General features: G+C 41.6%; 1 protein-coding gene across 7 annotated transcripts in view; it reads right to left on the reverse strand.

The window, feature by feature from the left end:
- macrod2 (mono-ADP ribosylhydrolase 2) overlaps positions 1-19500 on the reverse strand; it is a 371857-nt gene that overhangs the window by 23030 nt on the left and 329327 nt on the right. For all 7 annotated transcript variants that reach the window (XM_070916225.1, XM_070916228.1, XM_070916224.1 and 4 more), the window contains exons 9-10: positions 7562-7640; positions 1581-1619 (exon numbers count right to left, since the gene is read on the reverse strand). In XM_070916225.1, coding sequence (XP_070772326.1) covers positions 1581-1619; positions 7562-7640 — 118 coding nt within the window. The remainder of the gene's footprint in view (positions 1-1580; positions 1620-7561; positions 7641-19500) is intronic.

Here is a 19500-nt window from a genome sequence, read left to right on the forward strand (position 1 = left end):
TGGCAAGCCAAACTCATCGTAGCAGTGATTATTCTAACTTGGCCATTCCGTCTCGGCTGACCACACTACAAGAGCCTGTGGGAGAACTCAATGGCTGTTACACTGTTTTGTTTTATACCTGCCTGATAAAAAAAATGAGTCCTGTGGGAAGGAAGGGAAGAATGTGAGGCTTTGAGACCAACTCCAGAGCACAGTCTGGGACAAAAGCACCATTCCATGTGAGAATGGCAGTCATTTGAACCTTTGAATAGGCTCCAGGCTGCACTGATTCAAACTCTGGCTGATGGAGCAGAATAAAAGGCCAGTCCTTGGCACAGGCGCAGAGGCCTATCAAACAAGGCCAAACTGGACCAGGGCAGGGCTGGCATGATGATACAACAGAGCTAGGAATTATCAGGGGTTATTTCAGTTGGCTTGATATGGTCTGATGCTATGTTATTATACAGTATGTAGTGTAAAATAGCTGGTGAGGAACAACGCGACAGAAAACAACGCAGTCGCTCAGGCGCTAACCAAAGGACAAACTCTCAAATGCAGTTCCTCTCAGCCAAGTCTTTATGATTTAGCCATTACGTGCACATTGTTTCACTCTGGAATATCACATTTTACAGTGCACTTATAAAACAGCCCTTTTATGTTCACCCAAAATGGAATCTCATTGAAAACACAGATGCGTGTAATTGGCAAATCATGGGGGTGACTTTGGGAGGGAAAACATTTTGATAGCACCCTGGGTTCTACATCCACGGTAATCTGAACACTTCCTTCCACAGACAGTAAAACTAACATTGTTCTCTGCTTAGTTGGTTGCACGTGTACTATGACGTCTTTGAGGGACACAGCAGTTAGACCTGGCAAGCCCCTGCTCTGAATCCCCCTCCCACTTGTAAAGAAAACTTGCCATCAGGTGCTTTCTAAGACCTACTGTACCTTGGAGAAAAGTGCTAGAGGCAGTACATTTCATCAAACATTTCATAAAAATGACATTTTTTGTCTACCAAGGAGAGGAAAAAGCAACTGCTGTTAAACTCTATTGGATCCATTGTTCCTGCTATTCAAACAACATACACATTTCCACGAGGCTTCTGTTCGTGTTGCTTATTCAGGACATCAGTGCACAGACAAATGTCAATAGTTTATCCTGATAAGCAGTATCTGGGAGTTTCAGGCCGTATGCCAAGATGATGCTGTGATAAAAGCTTTATGTGCTGACAGTTGTGTTTGTGCTATCGCTTGGCGCATGCTGCGGAGGGATGTTGCTTTGCCGTTTCTTTGTCACTGCTGTTTCTTTCGGTGGTCTGAAGGCATTGTGCCCATAAGCTGGATGAAGAGAATGGTGTTGGGAATTAGTTGTGGATATAAGCTCTTGTAACGTAATGTACCTGACATGAAGTATTTATAACTACGATGTGTCAGACCCGGGATCCAACTTGTCACCGAATGAATAAACATTCAATTTCATCTGCTGCGTAAAACCAAGCAAATCACTGTCACTGAGCCGAAGCCACTCACTCAGCCTCTGTGTGCTTTAATGGAGGTGTTAAGGTGAAAAGGCAACCATGAAATATTCTGTCACTCACCTCCCTTCAGCTGCTCCTCTGTAACCTCCATGTCATTGTCTGGCAGAGGGGGAAAAAAGACAACGTGTCAAACCATGCTATTTTATAATGTACGATACAGTGTGTCATCACAACTGGTCTCCTTGATTATAATGTTAGAGCACAGTATTTTGATGCCATACTGCTGTATGCGCTATCTGCTTAAACCAGTCAACCAATGAAACCACAACCTGCAGTGTTTCCTCACAATGTGATTGAAATATGATTTTTATAGAGGTTTTCTTTTGGTATGAAAAGAATAACATGTCCCATTCACATGTCCAAAAGCCGGCTGTTGAAACTCTTTCCACACCAGCTGCCATGCTCCGAAACCTTACCAACAACCCTTCACAGCCTCCTTCAATTCCCTCACCAGACGGCCTTGGATCTAGTGAGTTATTACACCAAATGACTGTGTATGTGGGTGTGTGTTTTTGAGGGGGAGTCACATTCATGAGACATTCTTTTTCAATTAAATCTATAGGCTGGTAGGCTCAGCATAAATGACACAAAACCTCCCATTTCCTCAAATTACAAGGACTGCAGGCTGGGGCGGACAACTGCGCGTTAAAAAAACCCTTTGATTTTCTCTTCTTTTCTCTATACTTCTATTGTGTGAGACAGACTGTGTGAACTAGAGGTGTTTCTGGGTGGATGAGTTGAGTTGCACTGGGGGAGATGAGAAGGAGGCTTTGGATGCCGCTTCAGGAGGAACTGCAGAGTGAAAGACGGGGAGAGAGGAACTGTGGATGCCTGCTCACGGCTCCCAACACACACTCATACACACTCCAGCCTATATATATAGCATGTGTGTGCTTGTGTTTTAATGTGAACAGATCATATGAATGGAATACGCAGTATGTGTGAGGGCATATGTTTGACTACATAGAAATACAGTATATGTGTGTGTGCGGCTGTGCATGAGTCTGAGCAATGATTGCGTTGTGGTTAACAAGCAAAAGCAAGCGTTAGCTTTGATGAAAGGCTGTTGTCATCTGTTCTGTAGAAGTGTAACCATCATAGCTCCCTGTGGATCCAGCGACAGACTTTTCTTTTGTATAACACTGAATCTAAGGGTACAGTGCATTAATCTAAACCTGCTTGGGGAAACAAAGGAAGGCCCACTGATACAGTATAACAATAGTGCAAAAATGGAAACATGGGTTGTATCAGCTCCTGTCACATGCTATAACATTATTACCACTGCTCAACACTGCTGTCAATGCAAGAAATGTATGTGACTTAGTCTAGAATAACAATATATGACACCTTTGTTTCTTTCCCTCTTTCTTTCTAGGGGTTAAGTCAACACAATCGTACGGTTACACTCACTCAAGGGATTCTTACTAGATGGATTGCCTGATCTTTGGAAGAACAAAAACTGCTATGATATGAAACAGGTAAGAAACTATCAACTGTTCAATGGTTTCACATTTTAGAAAATATGCTGATTCGCTTTCTTTGCAAAAGGTTAGATGAGAGGATAATTCCTGCGCTAAAGATTAAACTAGAGCCAGGAGCTGGTTAGCTTAGTTTAAAGACTGCAGGCAGGGGGAGACGGCTGGCCTGCATCTGTCCAAAGGTTAAAAAAACAATCTTCCAGAAGCTCAAATTCTCATTAATTAACATGTTGCCTGGAAACCTCATGGTGATGAGAAAACTCCAACAAGTCACTGCACCTGGCCAAGAAATAGTCCAGCACATAACACCCTGTAAAACTACAACTTGTTTTTACACTTTGGTTTATAAATAGATTAAACAAATTAGATACAACATGCTAATTTGTGAACTGTAGAGGTACTTGTAGGTAGATTTTTTATAAACTTTGGACAGAGCCTGGCAGCTGTTTCCACTTGGTTCAAGTCTTTATGCTAAGTTAAGCTAACTGTCTCCTGGCTCCAGCTTCATTTTAATGTATAGGTATGTGAGTGGTATAGATCCTCTCATCTAACTCTTGGAAAGATATTGATCTTTTCACCAGATTCTTGACAAGAAAGTGAAAGAACTATTCCTCTAATTTACATTTTTCACTCACATGTTAGAATAGCTTGCCATTACATTACAGCCAAGCAGGTTTTTCACCTCTAAATTATCAAAAAGTAACAATGTCTAGCCAATAGTATTCAGGATATGTACTTGTACATTTTCTATATGCCTGTGATTTATGCACAAACATGAACATTTTCACATACGATGAGCTAAACTGAATCCTCATATCTGCCAAAGCTGACTGAGTGACTGTGAGCCACTGTGCTTTCTGGCAATCACATCACTAACACACCATGGTCTCCTCATTCCCCTGCCCCGAGGGATAGCCTCGTGAAACCAACACAGACTTAATTTTCAACCCTCACAGGGTTCCTGCAGCCCTTCATATCCTCTGTCCACAAATTACATGCGTGTAATAGAAGCGTGAGCATACCACAGCTTTACTTCTTCCAAAGCAGTGGGGGGGGGGGGGGGGGTTAAGGGGATGCTTCTACTGTGGACATTTTGGGGGTAGGTGTGTGGGTTGTGGGGTTGGGAGTATGCAGTGTATTAAGAGCCATGTAAATAAATGTCAATTGGAAAGTCAGTGAAACAGTTGGGGAGAATGCAGCAGCCCCTGCAGATCTGTGGGCTTTGTTAATATTGTCAGCACTGTGGCTGATTGAGGAGAAGAAGAGATGGAGCCCAGCTTGTGGGCAGCCACCCGGATCATATTAGTGGCGGAGTGTACCCAGAATCAATTTCAACATGCTTTTACTCTCTACAACCACAGCTGCCTGACTGCTTCCATGCTCGCAAATAATACCTGCCAAGGCAAGCATGTGGTCAATCACGAGCTATATGAACCAATCTGAATATTTAATAGAATCATGTCATATGATCAATTGCACTGATTAGGCTCTGTTTGTTAATGAATTAATGCCTATGCTTACTTTATATTCTATTTTTCTAAAAAATAAAACCATGGAAATTCCTTCAAATGTTCTGGTTGCTGTTTCTAGGTGTGTGTATTCCTTCAAACCATGCATACACTGATGGTCCTGTTAACCAGATAGCGAGACTGTCACAGCACCTTTGAGATGTGTGCAGTTCATGGCTTTTAAAAGTAATGAATAGGCCATTATATCACTGGTTATGAGCTCAGTTGTCGAGGTGGGTAATGGATGGTGAATGGTACTACAGAGGCAAAAGCTTTACGTGTAGTTGTTGTGTGTATTAGCTTGTTTGTCTATTTGCATATTTCAGTATTTGTACTTGTGTTTGAGAGGCCTCCTTTACAAGACATATGACTCCAAACAACTCAAGTGCTCTTTGAGTGGGGCTACATAAAAAGACCTTTGTCTCTTTGTCAAACAGCAGCTCCTCTGGTGAGTCTGTTTGAACACCGTGCACATACCACTGCAAAAACGAAGAATCTGCAGTCATTTGTTTTAATGTTTTGCTGGGATGTCAGTGTTCTAATATTCAATACTCAACTAGAGGCAACTTCCTGTTGTATTTGTGTGCGTTTGTGTGTCGTGGTTGATGTGCCTGCATGCAGGTGTGCATGAGTATTCTTGTCAGCACAGGCTATTTTTCAGTTTCCTCCTTCTGCAGAGATGTAACCATATTTTGGCTCTCTCATGGTGACAGCTTGTGGGAATGCACATTGTAATAAAGCAATTTCCTGTATGCAAATGTCCTGTTTACACGTTCCTGCTCCAGTCATTGTCACTTGACAGATTGCTTGAATATGAGGAAAGCAGCTATACGATGAAAAATGAGAATAGTGAGACTTCAATAAAAAAATCTATTGTGCCTGCTCTCAGCTCTAGACCTGCTTGAAACTGATGTCCCAGGGAAGACCCTGAGTTTCACACGACCACACACATATAGAAGTACAGAAAGATCTAGGCCACTATTCACAACAGCTCCATAACAGCTTGCTTGTAGAGGAGGAGGTGGAGAAGCTCCTCCTTGATATAATGAGGAGGAATAATGGAAAGTGGAGGGATGAGGTAATGGGCAAGTGGAAAGGGAACAAGGAGAGGTAAGTGAGAATTAGTGAGGAAGAGAGGGAGAGAGAATAAGGAAGGTTGACGTGACAGAGGGTTAATGAAAGCAAGAGGATGTTGCAGGAGACAGAATGGCCTCTGTGTGATGCTTTCAGTGCTGCCGCAAGATCTACCTCTAGCAGCGAGGATGATGAGATGTTCTGAAAGCGCTCGAGCACACCTGCAGAGCTAATTCACAGCCTCTGATTCACTACTGCCATTCTGCACAGACTAAATACAAGTCTTTTCACACTACAGGGTTATGCATTCCCTACATGGTGCAATCATACCAATCATCATTCCTTTCTTTAAAGCACACTTATCAGCTACTGTTAAACTCATCTACATGGTGCAGCCTGGCTGGATAAAACATTTGAATTCACTTCCTTACTCGAGTGTCTAGTCTACAATCACAGGACCAGTAATTATGTTATCTTTGAGTTCTTCCTTGTGGAACAGCTTAAAAAGAGCTGTTGTTTTCATAGAGAGTATGGTGCAGTAAAAGCTTTGAACAAGCACATGAGGTGAAATATTGGAGCAGGTGTAGGCAAGTGTGGTATTAAAAAAAACATGTTTGCCTCACTCCAGACAATGACCCTGTCTGTGTGACACGTATTGAGACACGTATTTAGCCACTTGGTCTATAATGGAATTAGTATCCTCTCCAGCCCACACATACACAGAGCAGTGATAAAGGTAGCTCTGACCCCAGAGGTCAAAGGGCACATGACAGACGAGACACAGTGATGAGGAAAAGCACTTGGGCTGTGGGTTGTTGTAGCCTTCTGGAATGATGGCATATTTAATCCAAGACTGACCTCTGCCTCCCTCATTAGCAACTCATTGCATGATGGTAAACAATAGTTTTTAAAGAGTTATCTTCTAGTAATGCAGCTCTCAAAACCTTTCTGATTTCCCTTTGCGATGCGCACAGAGCCTGTTGTTTTCCTTCCTCTCTGTTCCCAGTCATAGAGAGATATAGGACATTTATCCACTGACAGCACTTGTAAATGGCGAGAGTGATAACTGGAGAACAACAGCTCCAGATTCTCATCTCACAGCACTAATATGATGAGACGGGTGCTGGGTGCATGGGGGCAGACAATATAATTAAGGTCTCTCCCCAGAATGTAATCTTTCAGGAAAAAGCCTGGGCGGGGAGTGGGACAGATGACGGGAGCGCAGGGGGAACAAAACACTCTCCATCTGGGAGCAGCGAGATGAAGGCCTGAGAGCTGGTATTCCGTTGGGGAGTAGGGGAGGGAAAAGTGAGGTAAAAGGGAGGTAATGCTAGGCTGGTGAAGCCAGCCAGCCTCTTTCAGCTCCCCAGCTATTAAACTCAATTCTCCGTGGAGCCCCCATCAGAGCTGGTGACTGCTCCTGGCCCCCAAAAAAAAGACGATGGTGTGAAAAGGATTGAGAGAGAGGCAGAGACGACAGTGGGAGTAGAAGATAATGGATGTTTGTTTATTTCACATACAGAATTGAGGAGCAGTAACCAAGCAGGATCAGTGGTTGCTATACATCCCAGAATTTTTTTGTTCTTGCAGGAGACATTCACTGCCGAGGACCATTATTACAGTCAATCAAATGTGACAGAAGTCTCATCAGAATATTAACAATTATGTAAAATATCAGCTTGCTGGTTCACTGACAAGAAGTCTAACTATTCCAATCCTATTAAGGCAATCCATATAGAACCTGACACTTGTTGTACCAGCTGTCAGCATAAATTCTCACTTAATCTCCTAAATGGCTGTGCAGGTGGATTGAATTTGTTTACATTTGAAGGTGTCACCCAAGCCTGACAAGTCCTCATACTACTGCATCAATCACTCATCAATCCATTAGCTAGTTCAACTCAAAGCAGCAATGGGTAACAGATTAAATGTAATGATGTGGTATCAACATATGCAGTCAACTGGAAGTAAACATACATACCTTGGAAAATCACAGACATTTTCTTCTTGTAGATGGCAAAGTCGGTCTCAAGGAAGACACAGAAAATGACCCGTGTTATCTGCACATAAGGAAAAAGAGACAAGAGGAAGAGCAATAAGTGTACAAGCTCCTTGCAAAAAAGTCTCTCCGGTGAATTACATGGCAGAAAAAAGTTTAGATCTGACGATAGTAGTCTGCATCAGCAGGACACAATCATAGCCATTGAGAAATCTAAGTAGTTACCCTCCCAATCAAGACTGCCCAAACTAGACCCTCTGAGACAGCCGGTAGAGAACATTACAGCACATTACATCAGTATAAGCATTATTGAATGGGTGCATTGGTTGGAGCAGAGCAATACGCTTCAGTATCACACAAAGTGCAACAACATGAAATTGCAACATTAAGGATGAGCAATGGAGAATACTTATACCCAAATTGAAAATTACAAGAGAAAATGGATGGCAAATAAATTATTTCACTGTACTACTAAGGATCATAAAACTGTAATTAAATGTTGAAAAGAAAAACACCATAGGAATAAGTACATTTGATATTGAGACCCCAAACAAATGTCATGAAAAGACAATTTGTGAAATTGAAAACCTTTAATAGAAAACAATAAATAGACGTATTTTCTGTTTCAATGTCATAAAAAAAGTAATACAGAAAATGGCATTAAAATATGTTTCTGTTTCTGATTTCAGATAGCTATAAAAATGATGTGATTGAGGCTCACTAAATGCAAACAACCCAGAAATTACCATTAGCTAATTGTCCTTTTTCTCAGGATCTCTTTGGAGATCTTTGGAACAGTTAAGTGGTCAACACTAAACAACAAATGTAATGTGTTATATATGGAGGTTCACTTCTTAATCTATTGTAAATGATGGACGCTAAGACAACGTCTGCTATAGTATGTTTGTGAAAAAAGGTCTATAAAGTTCAATAAAGTTGAAATCAGAGATAACCCAGAAGCTCTTCGCACAACATAACCTCAATAGCTCAGTGGGGATCAATGCCAGTCACTCCTCTGTTTCCTCACTGCCAACCGAGATTTCAAACTTTCTAATCACTATGGATGACCTGGCTTTCTGTATTTGCTCCCGATACTCCCAGACCCCCTAAACTCCCAACTGTGCACTCGACACTTAGTTTCTTCAAAATCAGAGGATTATTGCGTGTATTATTTGTAAGATGTCGCTTCACACTCTGAAACACTGTTGCAGTGTTGGCATTGTGTTTTTGGAACATAACCATGCTTTGATGCGGCTAATGTTAATCACAGCGTTAGCTTAGGATTGTTGTTGATGCAGCACAGCAACTGCTGCCATAGGATGATGATGATAAAGAGCCGGATTTTATTATAACTTATTACTCCTCCCACCAGCACTGCCAACGGGAACAGATTAGAAAGCAGAGAGGTTCCCTTCTGTTTGATGAACAGAACAAACAGTAATGTAAAACAAGGCTCTGACTGAGCTCACTGGCTCTTAGACTTGGCAAGGAGTTTATAATGACAAATTATCACATGTTAATTAACTTCCAGCATATTTGAGCTATTTTACTTCTTTTTGTTGGCTCAGTAGAAATATGATAACCATTCTGTTTTTCACCCTCTGGGAAAATAAATCCAAGGATGATAAAGTTGGAGAGCATCGTGGTCTCTGGTACTTTCCGTTGCCCAGACATACGCCAAATAATTGTATATGTAAATAATGTATAAACATGTCACTTATTCAATCAACAACTTGACAGATTTAGCAAATCATACAGATAGCACTCATGAAACCATGATTTGAACTCTGTGTGTTTATAATTCATACTGTAAACAGGGGGACTACTTTTGGTTTATAAACACTGATATAAAGCTATCCACTGGCCGTGTACACTTTCCATAATGTGATAATGTGTCTGAAACAAGTCATACATGGAGCTGTTGGAGGACTGAAGAGAAAGAGGTCACGTCTTTCACTTTCACCCCTCTCCAGTGGGGTTTGAGATGTGCATGCATCAGTCACAGTCACAGAAATGCATTACACACCACGGCAGCAGATAATCGCTTGACTGAATAATGGCAATTTTACACAACAGCCATAATGGTGGCTATCCGTCCCCTGTCCTCCTCCATGCAGGATAGTGATGTTATGGGGGAATAAAGGGAGCTCACCAGCTTTAGCCCCATTCCTGACCCTGCCCAACACAAGGATCTGATTCAAAGAGGCACCCCTCTGGTGCTCATACAGACATATATCTATTAATAGTTTAGGATCTGTGCTTTGGAGTAAATGTTAGGAGCTGCATCCAGGATGGTAACATTTTATTTTGCTGGATGTCTTGGGGGGGCTTTGTTCATAAAATGTAGACTCACTCTTCCAACCCCTCAACCCTGACAGAAAATGAAAGAAAGCTTTAAGTCTCCTTTGAAGTCGCGGGCTCGCTGACAAACAGATGAGGAAAAGTGATAATACGCCAAGATAGTGCATACCACTGGGTGCTGGAAGGCCACAGGACGGCAGCTCCCCGGGAATTTCCATTACTCTTTTATGGAGCTCCATTCTAAAACGGACTGCCCACTGTGAAACAGGATGAATCATGAATTCATGCCTTCAATTGAAGCACACAGAAATGCCGGTGTGCACACATGTGCACACACACACCATTACATTTCTCTTAAGCTGCGTTTGATGTGATAAAGGAACATTTTTATTACTGTGAGTGAACTGACAACTTGTGCTAAAACAAAACCAAACAAAATGGAAAATCTTAGTATCCATGTCATGTAGACTCTTCTCTCTGCGTCCCTCTTCCTCTCAGTCTCTTTGTGTAGTCTCTGTAACGGCATGTGCACATTCTGCACAAGGCTTGGCCAAGTTCTTTTATTCTACAGATCAGAAACACATCGTATGGTCCTTGACAGATATCAGCCAGACCAGGATGCCGAATAAAAACCAGAAATGCCATTGTAGAACTTGACGCTCAGTCTGAATCCAAAGAAACACTGTTGGCTTCTGAATCAAATACAACAGAGAAGGTGATCTGTGACTTTCTATTTGTAAAAGTAAATTCTACCAGTCTTAACTTAAAACAGCTTGTTCTGTTGAAGTCAACCAGAGACGGCTTATCTCCTGCATGCACACATGCAGCACTGAATAGTCATACAAGAAGAATCCATGAATAGTTGCATTTTCCTGGATGGTATACTGAACCAGAATCATATGCTCCAGTTTCTAATGATATGCACCGTTTGTTATCATGTGGATTAAAGGTGACACACAAAATCAGTATCTTTCATGCCTGCTTCATATTGATTTCTTTTTGCATGATTACAGATACAATACAAGAGAAAAGATGATACGCTAAGTGGCATTGAGTGTGTATGAATGTAATTATATTTAAATGATTTATATAAATATATAAAAAGCTACCACAGGTAAAACAAAACAAAACCTACACTTTTGGCCAATTAGGATGAAAGTGAGCATGACTTCAATGAGCACTGCAGAGTAGAAAATGTTACTAAATACTTCATTTTAGATTTTCGATTTTGGACAAGAGGCCGAATACTTTGGTCTGAGGCTGTGAGGTGTGTGTATGTATGTGTATGTATGTGTGTCTAGAGTGCACCCTGCAGCCGCCAAGGTTGAAAAAGTTAATGGAAGACTAATTAGAAAGCTGGGATCACGGCATGCTACCCTGCCTAGTCATTACTCATCCCTGATTGGAGGGCCTTTGCCAAAGGGTGAGCAAAATATGATTGGGATGGGAGGGATGGTCGTCTTGACAGAAATGTGTTCTGCACAATACGGTGCAAGACTGTGTAGTTGGCTTGACCACTTGGTGAAGACCCAGCCAACGCAGAGAAAAGCTAAGAATTCTTAGACTCAAAGGTTTTTGACATTCTTTTAATAAAATCAAAGCGATATTTTGAAATATTTTCAATTAATTATTTCATCCCTGATGAGTCCTAAAAATACACGAGAAGGAGTTGAGCCACTCAGCTGAGTTTCAACAGATCAGTGAGGGCATACTATATTTTCTATTATGTCATAAACATTAATTTATGGGGCAGACATTATTTGTCAACACTAATGCTGTAGTGTAAAATATTTAATGATGCAGGTTAAAGATCTCATTTTGATTATTTCATTTAAATCCTCTGCAGAACCCTCTGTTCGGCTAGCCTAATCAATTAAAAACCAAAGCCTCTTAGTTGTAATTGAGTTCTGAATACATGATAAGATAGACTCATTAAAATGATAATGCCAGGGGTGCAACCTACGCCTTTGTAACTCATTTGCATGGCACATGAAATGCAGACATGTAGGATTTTGGAGTGGCTAGCTCTGTCTATTTGTGGCAGATGCATGTGCCTCAGTGTTAATGAGTAGCATGAATCAATATGAAAGTGTCCTTTACTCAAATCTCTTGTTTCATGAAATACTGTATGTGATTTCTAATTTGTGTGTATCTGTAGCCCATCATTCTGGCTCAGGGCTCACCAGGTGCCCCAGACTCCTACTGGCTGGCTAACAGATGAGCTGTCATAGCTGGTCACCCATGCCCATAATTACATTGGGGGCATTGCCAGCAGAATCTGACGAGCAGGCACAACACACGCACTTTTGCTACTTGCATTTCCTTCTTGATTCTGTCACAAACAATAATAGGGACAGGTTGCCCTAGCATGTCTGCTCCAGCTGGAGCCCAAACCCAAGGGAGGTCTGTGTCTATGTGTCCTGTGCTGCCTCGTTACCGAGGCACTGGCTCATGCAGAATCCTGAATGGTTGCATCCAGATGGACAACAGTGACAGGAGACTGATTTACAATATTAACACTGGATGAAATAATTCATTCATTTGCTTTATTTGCTTTTGTTCAAGGTCGTAGTGAGTAAACACCAGCCTGCACTGGATGGAAGGGAACCTGGGCAGGTCACCAATCCATCACAGTGTCTACACACAAAAAAACAAACTATATATATATCATACACACACACACACACACACACACACACACACACACACACACACACACACACACAGTCAATACATATTGTGTTTGATCTGACATGACATATGAGTGTTGTCCGTGTGATCATACAATGATAGTACATGTCATTGTTCGAGACAGATTGAATAATTCCAGCATATTATTCCTGAGCCAGAAATATCTCCCCATACAACGCAGCCTCCTAGCTTCATCATCAAAGCCATAATCAGCAGGCGCTAGTCTCCTTTGTTGTCAGCAGTGCTGGATTGGATAGAGGGTTCACTTTGAGGCAGGTGGACCATATCCAGGCCTTATTACGGATGTAATTACACACACCTGCGTCCCCCTCACCACCAGTACACAGAGCCTGCAGCTCAGAAAAGCATAGAAAAACTCAGCTTGGGTCTGACAGGCATCTATAGTCAGAGCTGTGTAAACACTCAAACACACATAAACATTCCTTGATCCTTCATGACCACGACAGCACAACTACTGAGTCCACGTTCTGCTGCTTAAAATCTGCTCTTCACTTCGGAGACATCCCTCGTGTCCACTGCCTTCACAAGCGGTAGGGATTATGTTGGTGGCAGGGCTGACAGCGGCAGCCAGGCACTGGCACCGGCTACTTGGGTGAAGCTGTGAGCGGCTCCCCCATTTGACTTTGATTGACCCTGTCTGCCGGGAGAGCTGCAGCTCCACCTGCAGCAAGCTGGTGAATTATCATTTCAAAGAAGTGCCCAGAAAAGGTTATCCCTTTGAACAAAACGCCTCCATCCATACATCAAAGGAGAAGCCTGACATTGGGCTTTGAGAAGGCATGGTTACGACCAAAGCCTGAAAGAAAGTGCTGAGCCCAAATTCTTACTTTCCAAAGCTGGTCGACATTAGACGCCCACTACATCATGATAAGGGCAATAAGATAGTCAATGGAGTCAGCTTAATATTGCTAAACAGACAACAGATTTTGGTAAATGCTTATGTACACAATTATGCATGAGTGCTCAGCACAGTGTGACTAAATAGAAGTGATAACATTCTGGTAAGCTGCCTGGTTATTTCATCAGTGTAAAACATCACCGTGCTGCTTCTAAGGCCATATGCAGCACAGAATATAAAACATTTTGACAGGAAAATGCTGTCTTGCTAGATTTGGAAAAATCCATGAGATAATATATCAGCAATTTGTATGTTAATTCAACAAATGCTGTGTGTGCCTCACATTTTTTTTACACATTAGAGCTGAACAAATAGTTCCCACTGTATTATTCAGGCTTCATTGCTACATGGCACTGTAGACAAAAATTGGAGTACAGCATGCTTGAGGCGTCTAGCATTTTAGCTCACATTTTCAAAAATTGTTCTCTCAAAGTGAAAGAGACAGCATTTGACTTTCACAGGCTTTGAGTCGTTGCTGCCAGCAGCTGAAGCACTGTGCTATCTGATTTCTCTTAAAAAAAGGCAGACACGATTTCAGCAGGAAAAACCTCACAATTCACCCCTTGTATTTCATTTTACATTATTTTCATATTTAATCTTTGTGAAAGAGGAGGGCAGGCTTTATGGATTTTAAATTCTCCCATAAATTGTGCCAATAAGAACACCAAACACACACACAGTGGCTGAAATCTATTCTGAGGTGACTGTTTTACCTCTGCGAGCTTGTTCCACCAGAGTAAAGGAAAATGTCAATAACCTCCCACAGGAACAGTAACCAACAAGAGGACTTGTAAGTACCATGGAGGAGATCTACGGGATATGTCCACCAGTGCCTCCAGAGATTTGAGGTTCACAGCACTACAGCATCTTTTTGGCACGTGACCAATGGTGTAATAGACTCCACTGACAAATTTGTCAATTAATATGGATGGTCGAATAATTATAATGATGGAATACTTGTGTGGAGTCTATGGGGAACAGTGTGAGTGTGAAGGAGAAGGATTGGGCCATTTTCTAATCATAAAGATGAGAGGTAGTGCAGCTGCGGACGAGGTCATAGGGGAATGATGAAGGAAGGACTAATATGAGGGCTGTATCTATGATCCATGGCTGCATTGGTAATGATCTGACCTCTGGACAGCCACTGGCCTATAACAACCTCTGCTGATAAGGCAGAGTATGTGTGTGTATATGAAGGTGGAGGGAGGGCTCCTGTGATAACTTGTTGAAATGTATAAGGTCAAAACTTAATGATGGCTTAAAAATAGAAATATAGTATTTTCCTTCTTGCTCAGTCAGAAAAACTCTCTCGCCTTTTTTAAGTCTCTGTGAGTATTTTAAAAGTATGTTGAATGCCGAGCTTAATTAACTCATCTTTCAACAGTTCAGTTAATGGATGTCTGCAGAACGACGAGCAAATCCACTAAAAAGTCCAGAAATCGAAGACCTCAATTTGTAGATGAATGTAATGGCACATTTCCTCACCTTTGAGAGAACTTGCAACATGATCAAATAGATTTTCAAGTACCTGAGCTGTGCTGTTGTCAAGACACCTACATTTATTGTGTATCTCCAAAATAAATCTTTATCATAGCAGAAGTGGTATATACCATTGTACCGCGATGTTTTCTCTTTGCTAGGATCTGGCAATCTTCCTCTGCATGAGTTCATCCCTCCTGTTGAGCTCCTTCAAAGCAATGACTGGCCTCTAACACCTTTGCATTCCAATATTGACCACCAATAGGCAGTATTACATGTCAAGTTGAAGGATTGGTTCTTTGTGCGGATGTGTCAGGCTCTGTGTCTCCTCATCTGCTCTCCAGGATCACACAGGGGCTATCCTGCTTGGTTGTCAAATCCACTAATATTTTCATTTTTCCTGTTTCTCTTTAGTCAATACCTGCTCAGTCTCTGGGAGGAGGCCAATATGAGTCAACTCATCCCTCTCTGAGGGAGGCTGGTGAGTGCAGTCAGGTATAGACATTGAAGCTGAACCTGTTACGCCCAGCTTGTGTTGATGAAGTCATTATACAATGTGTGTTTCTTCTCAGATGGAAACAGTTTTCAACAAGGGCAAACCCTTTTGGGTCCAGCAGGAGTGACTGTATAGGGAAAACACTGTCTCAGACAAATGAAATCCACTGATGTGCACTAAGGAAAATAAAACAATACAAATGTCTCTTTTCTGTTTCTCAGATAAATCATTTTTGATGTTTCCCTCTAGTGTATGCTGGATTTGGAGTAGTCAGTGTGTCTCTGTGTGCTTGTTTGGCAACTCCAGCTTGTCCTTTTCAGCTGTATGTTTGCCCTGTCTGGGCTTGACTGGTTCTGAGGGGGTTTCCTGGGAGGAAATATGTGGTGTGATCCAGCCAGGTCCTTTCCAGTTTGAGTATTACACAAAAGCTGTCAGACGAATGGGAATCCAATCACAGCTCCCCATGGCAAAATTGCCTGAACTGCATACAAGCCTGGATTTGGAGAGGCACAGAGGAGGCACCAGTGACCTGTAATTTATCTAACAAACATGTCTGCCTTTCTTCTGCAAAACGGATGTGCTATCCACCAGCAGTCAAGCCGTGTCTTAGTCCCGCACATTCTCATGATGCTCTCCAGCCTTGTAACCCAGTCAGTACTTGAACATGATAAAGCAGATGAGTGAGGGAGTGTGTGGGCTGAGCTATCCCTTGCTACACGAAAATGCTAATAACTTTAACACACATGGCGTTTTTTCCTGTCGAGGTTAATGCCATATGGTCAGGAGGAACACTCATTAGAAAGTACTCTGCTTCACATACACTTTCTCCTAGCAAGAGCTAATACCCCTTTGTTACTTTTATAACACAGCCAATACAAGATGCCAACACAATGTTCAGGGAGAGATATTAATATTTTTTCCTTTTCTTCCTGCTCATCCACCATCTGCATTAGAGCTGACTCCGAACCCTTGGAGAAAAGGTTCATTAAAGCCCTTTTTGCTCTCAAATCGACATAGCCACACGATCAGCTGAATGGTACTATTATTTCATCTCAAGTTTAGAGATGGACTTTTTTTTTCTGTCTGTACCATTTGCCACCCATATAGAGACACATTCAAAAACTAAGTCCTCTCATTATATTACTAAAACCCTCCTCTGCGTTGTACAAGGCAATAGAAAGGATAAAGAAATACCCCCCAAAAATTAAAAGTGAACATGTGTTGCAAAGAAAATGTGATCCCTCTTCACATTAAAATGCCACGATAGCCAGTGTGAGGTTATGACAGATTTACACACTGCTGAATAGAACACAGGATGAGTGTAATGGCAGGAAATAAAAAACAGAAAAACTGATCCTGAGAGCGATACCATATGGCTGTGTGGGCAACATCAAACAGGGAAGCAAGCCTTAAAGCAAAGGTGCTGTTTGACATAACTTACAAAGTGGAATGAAGATCTGATCTGGACTTTGTCAGATGCGTCAAGCTGATTTACAACCTCTCGTTCAATGTGAATTGTAGAGAGCGTCAGGGCTATTTATTTACAATGACAGAACGGCAGAAGGTAAAATGCTTTTCGACGGGCCAGCGGATTAGGATTACCATGAAAGTAGAGAAAACAGTTAAACATTACAAGACACATAAATCATTAATGAAAAGTGACAGCATAACAGAAGTGCTGGAAACTATTATGAGTTACAGTATCACTACATAGTTCTAATGTAAAGACGGGAAAACAGAATAAAACCAATGCCTTAAGCCAAAATAGACAGGCACTGATGCTGATGTTGTAACTGGGTTGTAAATAGAATACAGTTATCACAGAGAGCACCCAAATCAGAGTCTTTGAAAGCAGTGATTAAGATAAAATGGTCTGGTTTTGGTTTCCTCTGTGTTGCTGTAACTGGCAGCAACAGACTGATAGGGGGTGCCTGAAGGTGTTTTGTTTGCTCTGGAGACGGGAGACTGATTAGATATTGTACATGTAAGTGGATCACAAGGTTTATAGCAGGTTAATCAACCAAAGGAGAGTTAAACCATGGAGATTTGTGTAAATGAGTGTCACCCACTGCAGTCTTTACTTGATTTTTTTTTTATCACAAACAGATGTGTAATCGTTGATCTAGCCCCTCAAAGGCCCACTTACGGGCTGCTATATTATCGTGACACAATGGTTACCTTTACAGCTAACACGCACATCTCACATCTGGATATCTGGACACCAAAAAAATTTTGATTCCAGCATGCACACCAAAATCTGATATATCTTTCCTTTAACAAAACATAGATTGCTGAAGGCAGATTTTCTCTGATAATATTTATTCCTTATGTTCTTTGTGCTTCTTCCCTGTCTGTGTGTATCCCTAGGATGTTTCTATGACAACATTACTGACCACGCTACCTGCTTCCTGCTTGATTTACATGTTGAAAGCAACACATGTGCTGTTAAATGTAATTTGGAGATTCTTGTCATTTTTAGTCGAGCGTTAATGTAACCAAATGTGTCACTGGCAGCCTCTACATCAACCTTCATCTTGTTCACAATCGGATTTGCTGCGTCTGTGCTCTATCCAAAAATAATCTGATTACCTTTTTTGGCGTTGATGCTAGGTGCAACGAGGATCAAAAATCATGTATGGGGAAGATCATCTAAATCAGGATTAGGGTTTGTAGTGGGAGGAAGAAGACTTCTCATTAGCCAAGCCCTGCTAACAGTTTTATTATATCCTGAGAAAAGACCAGAGTGCTGTCAAGCTGAATTCGACCATAGAACTCAAAGAGCTATAGCTTTGATGGAACTAATGGGAACAAAACACATCTCACTGAACTACATTAATTTAGATTTGGAAGGGTTTAACAGTCAGTCAATGTAAAGAAAGTGTCTTAGAAATATTCTGTGAAGAAGCCAAATGATGGCAAGATTTTGTCATCATCCACAGTGTAGCACAGTCATATCAGTGCAGCAGGTGAAGGGGGAGAAAGGTAATTCTCACCAGTCTCCCTGATTTGCATGATTTCTCTCAGAGAGACTGTAATATATCTATATTAGTGTCAGTGTCCTTATGCATGTTTGCCGTGCTGCACCTCAGGGTATAGAGCCACATGCTGCTAAGCCATAGGCCACTCAAAAACAAGGAGGGATCCCTATAAGTGCCTTTCAGGCCATTGACGCTAGAGACACAATACAGTCTGACTGATCAGAGTGTTACTAAAATAGTAACACTCCACAACAAAAAAAAGCATTCAAATGATCCCCCCGAGTAATAATAAAATAGCTAAAGTGGGTCTAATTAGCATGATTAGTGAAAGAAAGCTCTGTGCTCGACTCTTGAATATGAATCAAACCGTTTCACTTGTTGGCAGATCAAATAAAAATATCTACATGAACCACAGTATAGCAAGGTGCTTTCATTGGAAGGAAAAGAGCCGTAGAGCAGAAGATGGTTTATTTATATGCAGCAACCACATTAGTTCAGGGTGCTGAGGTAGTCTGTGTCACGCATGATGGACGTTCATACCACTCCACAGACTTATGTTTCCCAGCCAACTCTCCTCCAGCTTTCTACAACTATCCCAAGGAAGTCTCCAGTCAATACAGTATCTGTTTCGGTCTAGCTGTTGCTTAGAAAATCAATGATCTCCCCATTTCTAGCACTGTTTCTCACACTGTCTCTTGTAAGCTTCCTTAAACCTGACTGGAACCAAGAGCTAGTCCTCTCCCTGCCTCTTACAGTACAGACTATCCACAAGAGAAGGGTGACACTTTGTTAATGCGACAACTGTGTAACACGGGCACAGAGGGCTGCTGTAATTAATAATGCTAACACTACATCCCTTTATATGTGCACTTAGAAAAAGACAAACAAGGATAAGTAGGAGAAGAAAACACACTGCAGAACGGGTATGATGAATGAGCAGGCTCACTAAGTGACTAATACCAGGGGATAAGAGAGAGTATTTCCCCCCTGTTGTTAATACTTTAATAAACAAGGACATCCACTATTTTCAAAGTAATATATCCAGTCTAGGTACTAA

The sequence above is a fragment of the Enoplosus armatus genome, chromosome 12, assembly GCF_043641665.1.
Source record: "Enoplosus armatus isolate fEnoArm2 chromosome 12, fEnoArm2.hap1, whole genome shotgun sequence".
Taxonomy (NCBI): Eukaryota; Metazoa; Chordata; class Actinopteri; order Centrarchiformes; family Enoplosidae; genus Enoplosus; species Enoplosus armatus.